The 12,564-nt window shown below is 42.6% G+C and overlaps 1 protein-coding gene across 1 annotated transcript in view; it reads right to left on the minus strand.

Moving 5' to 3' along the window:
* The window catches only part of emilin1 (elastin microfibril interfacer 1), a gene marked incomplete at its 3' end in the record, with an annotated part of 56,217 nt that overhangs the window by 12,305 nt on the left and 31,348 nt on the right, over positions 1 to 12,564 (minus strand). The window contains 2 exon segments of the mRNA XM_062968796.1: positions 471 to 1,174; positions 6,523 to 6,725. Coding sequence (XP_062824866.1) covers positions 471 to 1,174; positions 6,523 to 6,725 — 907 coding nt within the window.

Here is a 12,564-nt window from a genome sequence, read left to right on the forward strand (position 1 = left end):
GGCTGACAGATTGGAGCTCACCCAGTCATGTCCCTGCATGGGAAGCTGGGGCTGACAGATGGGAGCTCGCCCCGTCATGTCCCCGCATGGGAAGCTGGGGCTGACAGATGGGAGCTCACCCCGTCACGTCCCCGCATGGGAAACTGGGGCTGACAGATGGGAGCTCACCCCATCATGCCCCTGCATGGGAAGCTGGGGCTGACAGATGGGAGCTCACCCCATCACGTCCCTGCATGGGAAGCTGGGGCTGACATGTGGGAGCTCACCCTGTCATGTCCCCGCATGGGAAGCTGGGGCTGACAGATGGGAGCTCACCTTCAGGTCAGTAATTCAGCCAGTGCAAGGATTTAACCTATTGCATCACCGCTGCAATTGGTTGAGACTCAATGATGAGATATGCATTAAACAAGAGCAAAATGTGCTCGAGCAGGATGTCCCTCCCACAAAGACAATGGGTTGGAAAGCCTCACCTGCAGGTCAGCCAGGTGCTCCTCCAGGCCTCGCCGGGTGGTGTTGACGCGCCCCTCGATCTCGGACATGCGCCGGTCCAGGGTCCAGGGCGGGGGCTGCGGCCCGTGTCCCCCCGCCCCTCCGGTCAGTGTGGCCAAAGAGTCCGAGAGAGCGTCCAAGCGGTGCTCCAGGCCGCCCACCCGGCCGTCCAGCTGGGAGCAGCAGTCCTCCTTGGGCATCCGGCCGGCCAGGTGTCCCAGGTGCTGCCGGACGGCGTCCACGGCCTCGCGGTTCCGTTGGTCCACGGCGGTGACCAGCTTCTCCAGGGCCCGCATGCGCTCGCGGTCCTCCGCCTGCTGCCGCTGCAGACCCTCCACCCCGGCCAAGCAGGAGGCGCACGAGCCCTGCAGCCGGCGCTCCACTTCCCGCAGGACTTCGCCCCGGACGTCGGAGCCGGTGCTGCCTCCCCCGTTCTCCTGGTCGGAGATGCGGTTGTCCAGGCGCTGGAGGTGGCGCTGGATCTCGTTGAGGGTCTCCTTCATCTCCGGGTGGGCGGCCGCATCCGCCGGCTGCTTGCCGTTCAGGGAGGCCTCCACGGCCCTCCGTATGTCCTCGGTCAGCTTGGCGTTGTTGGTCTGGAGGGTGGACTGGAGGTCCTGCAGCTGCTTGGTCAGGCGCTGGACTTTGTCCTCCAGTTGCTGCACCTTCTCCGAGTCCCTGGAGCCTGCAGTGAGGAAAAGAGAGTGTGATGCAGCTGCATCTAGGGAAGAATAGTGTCTAGAACAGGCATGGGAACACTTGGCCCACCCTCCAGGTGTTTTGGACTTCAACTCCCACAATTCCTAACAGCCGGTAGGCTGTTAGGAATTGTGAGAGTTGAAGTCCAAAACTCCTGGAGGGCCAAGATTCACTCTGTGTGAATCTTCCCGAGACCATGGAAGCGTTTACAAGGTTCCTTACATTAAAAGAAGGAAGCAAACAAGGCTCCTTAAGTAAAAAATAAAAACCAATTATCACGTAAGGAAGAAAAGTCAACATCTATCCAGAAACTGATGGAATCGGGATGTTTTGGCTGGAAAATACCTCTCATTTGTTTACAACTGGAACTAAATCAGAAGAAATATGCTATAATAATAATAATAATAATAATAATAATAATAATAATAATAATAATAATAATAATAATAATAACAACAACAACTTTATTTTTATATCCCGCCCCATCTCCCCGGAGGGACTCGGAGCGACTTACATTGTTGTTGGTGTATTTTGATGTAAGGGTGAAATGTTGAATCAAGTGTTTTTGCTATTGGGTTTTTGCAACTGTGTATTCCAGCATGCTTTTGCAACTGTATTCCAGGATGCTTTCCAGCAGCACACAGGTTAATGGCAGGCTAGCTTGATTGATAGCCTGCCTAGCCAATAGGTCAAGTCTTCCGGTCTCAGAAGTAAGGACAGGATGTTTGTCATTCTGCTATGGAATGTGGGAGTCGCAGGCAGAAGTGCTTCAGCAGACTATATCGCAGGCAGAAGTGCTTCAGCAGAGAGGACATGCTTTGCCTTGCTTAGGGAAGCATGGGTCCTATGAGCGATTGACTTTGTAGTTGTATATAGTTCGTATATAATAAAGCTTCAGAACCGCTGGGATCAACTGAATTACGACTGTGGTGTCGTTTGTCGGTGCTGCTTGTAGCCAGTTGCATAAGCGGTCTGATGGAAGATGGATTGGTGAGAGGCCTGACTCTTGTCAGCGGTGACGACGGGGGGTGAGACCCTGGTTGCCGTGCAGAGTGGGTTCCAAAACATCATCCCAGTCTCACCTCCTTCTCCAGGCTGTATTCCCATGCGGAGAATCAGCACTGGTCAACAAACACTCCAGCAGGCGAAGGGTCAGTTGTTTAACTTTATTTACATAACTATTTACAGTTGCAAATATTCACACTAAATCCTCGGCTACAGAGCATAGCATTCATAATCCATCTCCAGAGAATGCTCAAGCCGAACACACACTAACAGACGACACTCCCCTGCATTCCACAGACCAAGAAGGAAGTCCCGGTCAAACAAAACTTGACCCCATTGGTCCTGTGATACGTCAATCAAAGCAGGTTCTTGTTAACTCCATAACTACTGAAATGCCTTGCAGAAACTAACACAGAAGGCATTTCTAACAGTCTAGATTGATTTCAACATTTCACACAATTCACAATACCCTGACAGACTCACCAATAAATCAGGGTGGTTTGGAGCCAATTATCCCCCTGACATATATAAGAGACACTTTACTATTCCAAAAGTATAGCAGACAGCGGAGTCTTCTCCAAGGGACGGAGAGAGATGGTGTATTTGCAGAATGGCAGATCTGCTAGAAACGCAATCTGGTTTCTTTTCCAGGAGAAGGTGATGTATGCATGATGATGAATCAGTGTGTATATGTGTAGGAATGTTGTTTAGAAATGTAATTCTCCTTTGTTTGTGCACCCAATGTCATTACCATCATGGGTGATCACCCGAGTCTGATTGCCTTCCAAGTGTAGTGTCTTGGTGGTGGGTCCATAGGTGACTGTACAGACCTATTCTAGTTCGGCATATTCTTCCACAGTGAAAAGATCGGTTTCCAGATGGAAGACAGTCCCGACAAGGGTTGGCTTGAAACTCCTTCTTTCGTTTGACACATTTCTCCCTTTTGCCCTCCATTCATGCCTCTTCGAATTCCACAGCACTGTTGGGACACAGCTGACCTCCAGTTCCAATGCTCAACGGTCAGGGCTTCCCAGTTCTCTCTCGGTGTCTCTGCTACAGTTTTTAAGGTTAGCTTTAAGCCCATCTTTCTCTTTTCCTGTCCACCATCATTCCATTTTCTGTTCTTGAATTGGGAGTAGAGGAACTGCCTGCTTTTATTAAACAACTTAAGACATGGTTCTTTCAGCGTGCTTTCGATTAAACAGACACTACAAACCGCTCAACAACTATGCTGCTATTTTTGCACTTTACGTCTGGTCCTACCTATCCTACCCTAACGCCATCTTAAGTAACCTTGGAAAACTTGGCCAGGCTCTTTATGGAATACCCAGTTATCATGCACTTTGCCCTGACCCCCCTTTATTTTGTCCTTTTGGTGGTTGAAACTGAGATGGTTTTACAACTTTTTGCCTCATCTTATGAATTTATATATAACTAGCTGTGCCCGGCCACGCGTTGCTGTGGCATTATCTGGTGGTGTTGGTGAGAAATTGTTGAGGTAGTGGTGGTATTGAATGTCTGTTGTATGGTTGTCTTTATGTTTAGTATGCACACTGAAGTGGATTATATGGCAGTATGGAGTCAAGATAATCCAGTTCAAAGCAGATAATATAAGATTCTAAATGGGTTATATAGCTGTGTGGAAGGGCCTTGAGTCTACACTGCCATATAATCCAGTTAAAATCTGATAATCTGTGGAAGAGGCCTAAGTGAGGCCTAACTGTGCCTGTCCCCTGGGCTGAGTGAGTTGCTAGGAGACCAAGTGGGTGGAGCTTAGCCTTCTAACTGGCAGCAATTGGATAAAAACTATTATTCCTCTCCCTGTAATTAGGACTTTATTTTTCTTTTCTTTTTGTTGTATCAACCTAGAGCCGTGAATGATGGGTTGTGTTGTCAAATTTCGAGGTTGGGGGGCCTGTAGTTTTGTTGTTTTGTCCGCTGCCCTGATACCATTACTTTTTTATATATATAGACTAGCTGTGCCCGGCCACGCGTTGCTGTGGCAAAGTGGTGGTGGTATTGGTTAAAAATTGTTGTGTAATTTTTATTTGATGTTATTTGTATTTTTAAATTAATTTTATATGTAAGTTATCTTTTTATTTATTATATTTTATTATTTTCTTGTATTATTTTTAGTTATTTTCTGTTATTATAATATTTTATTGTATTTTTTTTAGTGTTTTTAATTATTTTTTAGTGTTTTTTAGTGTTTTTATTGGGTTGCTAGGAGACCAAGTTGGAGGAGCTTAGCCTTCTAACTGGCAGCAATTGGATAAAAGCAATTATTCCTCTCTCTCTAATTAGGACTTTATTTTTCTTTTCTTTTTGTTGTATCAACCTATAGGCGTGGATGATGGGTTGTGTTGTCAAATTTCGAGGTTGGGGGGCCTGTAGTTTTGTTGTTTTGTGGGTCGCCGTGATGCCATCACTCTTTTATATATATAGATTGTGCTTGAACTTATTTTGATTTTATACTGCCTGTTATTTTATTGTTTGTTTTATATTTTAACTTGTATGCACTTTGCCTTTTCTGGGCTTAGCCCCATGTTAGCCACCCCGAGTCCCTTCGGGGAGATGGTGGCGGGATACAAAATAAAGTATTATTAACTGCTTTGGGAGATAGTGATCTTTGGGCATTCAGATGACGTGGCCTTCAGTCCAACAAAGGTGATGGCAGAGGGTCATGGCGTCAATGCTGGTGGTCTTGGCTTCTTCTTCCAGAACACTGACATTTGTCTGCCTGTCTTCCCAAGAAATTTGCAGGATTTTTTGGGCGCAACACTGATGGAATCATCCAAGGAGTTGAGTGTGACGTCTGTAGACCGTCCACGTTTTGCAGGCGTAGAACTGGGTTGGAAGGACCATAGCTTTATGAACAAGCACCTTGGTCTCCCTATGGATGTCCCGATCCTCAAACATTCTCTGCTTCTGTTGAAGGCTTTCATGACCAGAATCACTGGGTTGTTGTGAGTTTTCTGGGCTGTATGGTTATACCAGGGGTCCCCAAACTAAGGCCCTCCAAGGTCATTTACCTGGCCCCCGCCCTAATTTATAATTTAATTTTAATACCAGTTTTAATAATATAATATATTGCATATACTTATGATATTGATAATAATATTATCATTTTATACAATATAATACTAATTATAATACCATATAATAATATTAATTATATGTTATATATTACATATAATATTACAGTATAGCGGTATAGTTCAATATAGTAATATATAATGCTATTGTGCTATGCTAATAATATGATATATTGTATGTACATACAGCTTCTCTGAGTTCCCTTCGGTGTGAGAAGGGTGGGATATAAATGTAGTAAATAAATGTAGTAAATGAATAAATAAATAATTTTAGACTTAGGCTCGCCCAGAGTCTGAAATGACTTCAAGACACACAACAACAACAATCCTAATTAACCTGACTATCTCATTGGCCAGAAGCAGGCCCACACTTCCTATTGAAAGCCTGATCGGTTAATGTTGGTTAAAATTGTTTTCATTTTTAAATATTGTATTGTTCTTTCATTGTTATTGTTGTTGTTTTGCACTACAAATAAGATATGTGCAGTGTGCATAGGAATTTGTTTGGGTGTTTTTTCAAATGATAATTCGGCCCCTCAACAGTCTGAAGGATTGTCGACTGGCCCTCTGCTTCAAAAGTTTGAGGACCCCTGGGTTATACAGCCCGGAAATCTCACAACAACTCTCTGCTTAATTCAGAAGAATGCTGCACTCGCAGAGCTCAGATGGTGTTGTGTTTCAGTGGATTTTTGTACCCAATGTAACTAGAGTCTGTGTGTGTCTACTTTCTTCCTCTGTGATATACTCTTGTCTCAAGGTGAACAAAATAAAATAATCTTTTAAATGCTTTTGCAAGTTTGAAAAGTTTTCATTGTTAATGTGGGATTTGTGTATTAATGGTGTTTAACTAAAATTTGTGTCTTGCATGTATTGCATACTGATTGCATCATCCAGAGTGTAACATAGTCTGGAAAGAGTTAATTGCTGAGAAGCTGTGTTGGCCTTGACGTGTGGCTGGAACTGGGGAGTGTCCAGACACAAGTGTGTGTGCATTGCTGATTGCATCAGTTCAGTTCTGAGTTGAGTCGAGTGCTGTGTGCTGAGAAGTCCTGTGTCCATTGTCTTCAAGTCTATTTGTCTTTATTACTGTCTCTTCGTTCTGCGATCCACTGACTCCATCCAACTACTGCTGAGCTGCAAATTACTCTGACATTCATGACACGGGCAATCCCAGTGACCGCAGTGTCCTCCTCCCATTGACCCTCACTGGCGCCTCTGGCCACTGACAGCTTACCTTCTCCCCCGAGGCCGCTGAGCGTGTTGCTGAAGCCGGAGAGGTTGGGCCGTCCATTGGGGGGCCTTGGGGGCCGAGGGGTGGTGAGGGCCACTCCACCCTCCGCGCAGTCATCCCCTGAATACCCCGGGCAGCAGCGCCACTCCATGTCCGAGACCGTCTTGTAGGCCACCTTGTAGCGCGGGCGCAGGAAGCTCCGGTACCTGGACGGAAGGGACACAGGGAAGGAGTTGAGGGTCAGCTAGGGTTGGGGGCATCTGCATGACCCCACAGACTAGTAGTGTGATCGAGGTGACACCCCCCCCCCCAGGTCTTTGCAAAAGATAGTTCAAAAATCAAGGCTTTACATCCTATATTTCATATATCTATAGCAGAAGGTAACTGAGATATTTTACTGGAGTTTACTGTAATTTACTAAAATCCCGGCACAAAAGGTGTTTGACCTTTTAGCCCAGGGGTCCCCAAACTAAGGCCCGGGGGCCGGATGCAGCCCTCCGAGGTCATTTACCTGGCCCCCGCCCTCAGTTTTATAATATAATATATTGTATATACATATAATATTGATAATAATATTATAATGTAATACAATATAACACTAATAATGATACCACATAATAATATTAATTATATATTCTATATTACATATAATATTACTCATAATATTACAGTATAGTGGTATAGTTCAATATAATAATACATAATGCTAATATTGTGCTATGCTAATAATATAATATATTGTATGTACATATAATATTGATAATAATATTATAATGTAATACAATATAACACTAATAATGATACCACATAATAATATTAATTATATATTCTATATTACATATAATATTACTCATAATATTACAGTATAGTGGTATAGTTCAATATAATAATACATAATGCTAATATTGTGCTATGCTAATAATATAATATATTGTATGTACATATAATATTGATAATAATATTATAATGTAATACAATATAACACTAATAATGATACCACATAATAATATTAATTATATATTCTATATTACATATAATATTACTCATAATATTACAGTATAGTGGTATAGTTCAATATAATAATACATAATGCTAATATTGTGCTATGCTAATAATATAATATATTGTATGTACATATAATATTGATAATAATATTATAATGTAATACAATATAACACTAATAATGATACCACATAATAATATTAATTATATATTCTATATTGCATATAATATTACTCATAATATTACAGTATAGTGGTATAGTTCTATATAGTAATACATAATGCTAATATTGTGCTATGCTAATAATATAATATATTGTATGTACATATAATTTGTAAGCCACTCTGAGTCTCCTTTGGGGTGAGAAGGGTGTGATACAAATGTAGTAAATAAATGCAGTAAATAAATAAATAAATAATAAATAAATAAATTTTAGACTTAGGCTCGCCCAAAGTCTGAAATGACTTGAAGGCACACAACAACAACAACAACAACAACAACAGTCCTAATTAACTTGACTATCTCATTGGCCAGAAGCAGGACCACACTTCCCATTGAAATCCTGATAAATGTATGTTGGTTAAAATTGTTTTTATTTTTAAATATTGTATTGTTCTTTCATTCTTCTTGTTGTTGTTGTTGTTTTTGCACTACAAATAAGACATGTGCAGTGTGCATCGGAATTTGTTTGTATTTTTTTTTTCAAATGATAATCCGGCCCCTCAACAGTCTGAAGGATTGTGGACTGGCCCTCGGTTTAAAAAGTTTGAGGAGCCCTGTTTTAGCCTGAGGCAAGAGATAACAACTCTCCTAATCCTTTCCTGAACCACTGACTCACAAACAAAAGCACTCCCTTTTTGTTTAATGAACCCCCTTGTCTTTTCCCTTGGATTCTGGACTTTTCTATGAAGCTTTTATCAACTCATCCTGGACCTTTGGGTGGGTGGGAATGGGCAATATGATTTCTGGTTCTATGATGGTATTCTATGTATTCCTATATATCTCCCTGTGATCGAGGTGACCACCCCCCCCCCCCCAGGACTTTGTAAAAGATAGTTCAAAAATCAAGACTTTATGTTCTATATTCCATATATTTATAGTAGAAGGTGATTGAGACTTTTTACTGGAGTTTACTGTGACTCTGCACAAAAGGTGTTTGACCTTTTAGCCTGAGGCAAGAGATAACAACTTCATGAATTGTAAAATCATGCTGCTAAAACTCCACTTTTATGAATTTCCATGCTGGGTTCTCCAGATGTTATGAACTTCGTTCTTATCAAATATTTTCAATTGTTTATATCATTCATGATTCCCCTTTATGCAATGTAACTCACTTTTATGAATTCTCCCTTATTTCCATGAAATCTATCTATCTGCCTATATGTATTTGTACTCTTTGGGATCCCCGGAAAATATGTATTTTTCCCAGCATGGTTTATATTCCAACTTTATTTTATTTTTTTCATTTTATTTCATATAATTCTCAAGTCATGAAATCAAATAGGAAATATTTTGAACTCAACCTGAACTCCAGAAGTTATCCCATTTCCTATGACCCAGGCTTCCCTTCCCAAAAACAAAAGGATAATCTGCCACCGCAAAACCCAATCAAATTCAGATTGCATGGACAATATAGGGCTTGAGTCGCCGAATTCGGAGTGTTGACCTAAAGGTGATTCGCCCCAAGGCAAACATTGTCATATCTCACCCAAAGGAAAATCCAGGACACCTCAGGAAGGCGCCCTGCAGAGCCTGTCAATTATGGCTCATCACCACCCATCTTTGCTTCCACCTCTGACACCCCAAGGCATATCTAAAATCTGTATACGTGACAGAAACCCGGACATCCTTGATTGCTGCCATTAATCCCTTTAGAAATCGGTCTAGCAGGAATTAATCCGATATTTCCTGCCCTGTCACCCCATTGTTTCAATAACTCCCGCCTTCTCTTTCCTGATTGGCCCGAGTAGAGACAAAAGGTAGCTTCCTATTGGGCCAACGGAGCAAGGCGGGAAACGAAAGCCCGCCTCGTTCAACCTTCTAGCCTATCAACGATCAGATGGGCGGGGGAGCGGGGCGGGAAATTCAAAGGGCTGTCAGACTGAAATTTTGTATAAATATGGCTTTATTTTGATTGTATGGTACCCTAGTAGACCGAATGATCGCTACTAGAGTCCTCTTCAGCTGAATTGCTCAATAAAGACTCCTTGGCGGATTTTCCTTCAACTTTGGCGGACCTTCTTCATTTCGGCTTCAGGTTGTATTGCGGCTCATAATTCTCCTTTTGGCTTCACCAAGGTCCGTTCTCTCAGGACCGGATCGGGTCTCTCCTTAAGGGCCCGATCCCCTAAAACGTGGTCGACAACATCCCTTCCCAAAATGCCTCATATATGAACTTTTAAAATATGAAATGTCACCTTGGCATGACCCCATCATCAAGGCACATAAACACACACTTAAAGGTCTCAATCAAGACATTTTGCATGAACAATAAGGAATGGCTGTTCCTTTGAGCCTCGGAGTCTGGCCACTCAAGGTAGAGCGCCTTTGGACAGGATTGCCACATTCCACTGGGGTAAAACCCTCCACCCTCGGAAAATGGAGATTACCCAAAAACCATCTCACTCCTTTGTCTACACACCTTGCGGATCCCACTGTCAAAAGTCTCGCCCGTTTGTTTCAATATTCAGCCTTTAGGAAACTGGATTCTGGTGTTTCTGCCAGACACAGATGTATATTCCCACTTCTGCAGAACAATATTTGGTTGGCTTGAGAACCCCAGGGGATCTCGCCAGCCATTATTATCCTCCATGAATCACTTAAGCCCACTCAAAAACCATCCCCGGTTCATTGTTTTATATTATCTTTTTGTCGGTCCTTTAACTTCATGTCCTTTTTGAAGCTGAAAGGGTGAGGGATGTTTATTTGGTTATTATATTATTTTGATCCACGTGACAAAATAATTTGATGGACAAAATGCCTTGGGCAAGTCACCTGTACTAACCAATACAGATGCTCTGATTGTAATGAAGCACAGCCTGCGCCCTGGAAATTAACACATTTCTTACAATTTTCCATCTTTCACCATAGTATTAGTCTCTTCTGAATTTACACAGCTAGTACAGTAGAGTCTCACTTATCCAAGCCTCGCTTATCCAAGCTTCTTGATTATCCAAGCCATTTTTGTAGTCAAAGTTTTCAATATATCGTGATATTTTGGTGCTAAATTCGTAAATACAGTAATTACTACATAGCATTACTGCGGATTGAACTACTTTTTCTGCCAAATTTGTTGTCTAACATGATGTTTTGGTGCTTAATTTGTAAAATCACAACCTAATTTGATGTTTAATAGGCTTCTCCTTAATCCCTCCTTATTATCCAAGATATTTGCTTATCCAAGCTTCTGCCAACCCGTTTAGCTTGAGACTCTACTGTATATCTAATTGGTCATGAGACGTCCAAGTGGAAACTATAACTTAATTGTAGTTTTGTTTTGCTTTATAAAGGGAATGACAATATTAATATGAGAAAGGTCTCTTTATCCTTTTGGAAACAAGGATTGGAGATAAAGCTTCATTTGAGACCTCCTTTGCCCCAGGATAATAACTCTTCCAGGAGTGGATTTCCCTTCTTGAAGGGACTGGGCTGTGGCGCAGCTGGTTAGTAGCCAGCTGCAAGAAATCACTACTGACCGAAAGGTCATGAGATTGAATAATATGCCACTCAGGTTTGCAGAACAAAAATACAAGAACTTCACTGATTCCAAGAAATAAAAAAACAGTAGTATTTACATTGGTCCCTCTGATCACTTACAGAAGTCCACAGTCATAAACAATCCTTTCTCAGTCCACAAATCTGCTTCAAAGAAGAATACAGTCCTGGTTCTTCACCCACTTTTCTAAGCAGCAAACAGGCCTCAAAATAGCAAGGCCTCTCTGAGTACACACAGCTCTCTAGCAGTACTCAGCCAGCACTGAAAAAACTTGCCCAAACTGGTTCTGCAGCAGCAGAACAGAAACAGTATCAAAATCGTGTTGTCAAAGGCTTTCATGGCCGGGATCACAGGGTTGTTGTCTGTTTTCCGGGCTGTATGGCCATGTTCCAGAAGCATTCTCTCCTGACGTTTCGCCCACATCTATGGCAAGCATCCTCAGAGGTTGTGAGGTCGTGGTTCTTCACCCTCTTTTCTCAGCAGCAAACAGGCCTCAAAATAGAAAGGCCTCTCTGAGTACACACAGCTCTCTAGCAGTACTCAGCTAGCACTGAAAATAACTTGTCTAAACTGGTTCTGCAGCAGCAGAACAGAAACAGTATCAAAATTGTGTTGTCAAAGGCTTTCATGGCCAGGATCACAGGGTTGTTGTCTGTTTTCCGTGCTGTATGGCCATGTTCTAGAAGTATTCTTTCCTGACGTTTTGCCCACATCTATGGCAGGCAACCTCAGAGGTTGTGGCCCTAACCCTAACCCTAACCTTAACCTCACAACCTCTGAGGATGCCTGCCACAGATGTGGGCAAAACGTCAGGAAAGAATACTTCTGGAACATGGCCATACAGCCCGGAAAACAGACAACAACCCAGTATCAAAATCAATCTCCAGGTCTTTGCAGGCTCAGTCAATCGGCTTCATGCATTTCATTTTCCAGTTAACACACACAGCACAGTGCGTTGTCGAAGGCTTTCATGGCTGGGATCACAGGGTTGTTGTCTGTTTTCAGGGCTGTATGGCCATGTTCTAGAAGTATTCTCTCCTGACGTTTCACCCACATCTATGGCAGGCATCCTCAGAGGTTGTGAGGTCCTAGTTCTTCACTCTCTTTTCTCAGCAGCAAACAGGCCTCAAAATAGCAAGGCCTCTCTGAGTACACACAGTTCTCTAGCAGTACTCAGCCAGCACTGAAAAAAACTTGTCCAAACTGGTTCTGCAGCAGCAGAACAGAAACAGTATCAAAATCGTGTTGTCAAAGGCTTTCATGGCCGGGATCACAGGGTTGTTGTCTGTTTTCCGGGCTGTATGGCCATGTTCCAGAAGCATTCTCTC

The sequence above is a fragment of the Anolis carolinensis genome, chromosome 1 (genome assembly GCF_035594765.1).
Source record: "Anolis carolinensis isolate JA03-04 chromosome 1, rAnoCar3.1.pri, whole genome shotgun sequence".
NCBI lineage: Eukaryota > Metazoa > Chordata > Lepidosauria > Squamata > Dactyloidae > Anolis > Anolis carolinensis.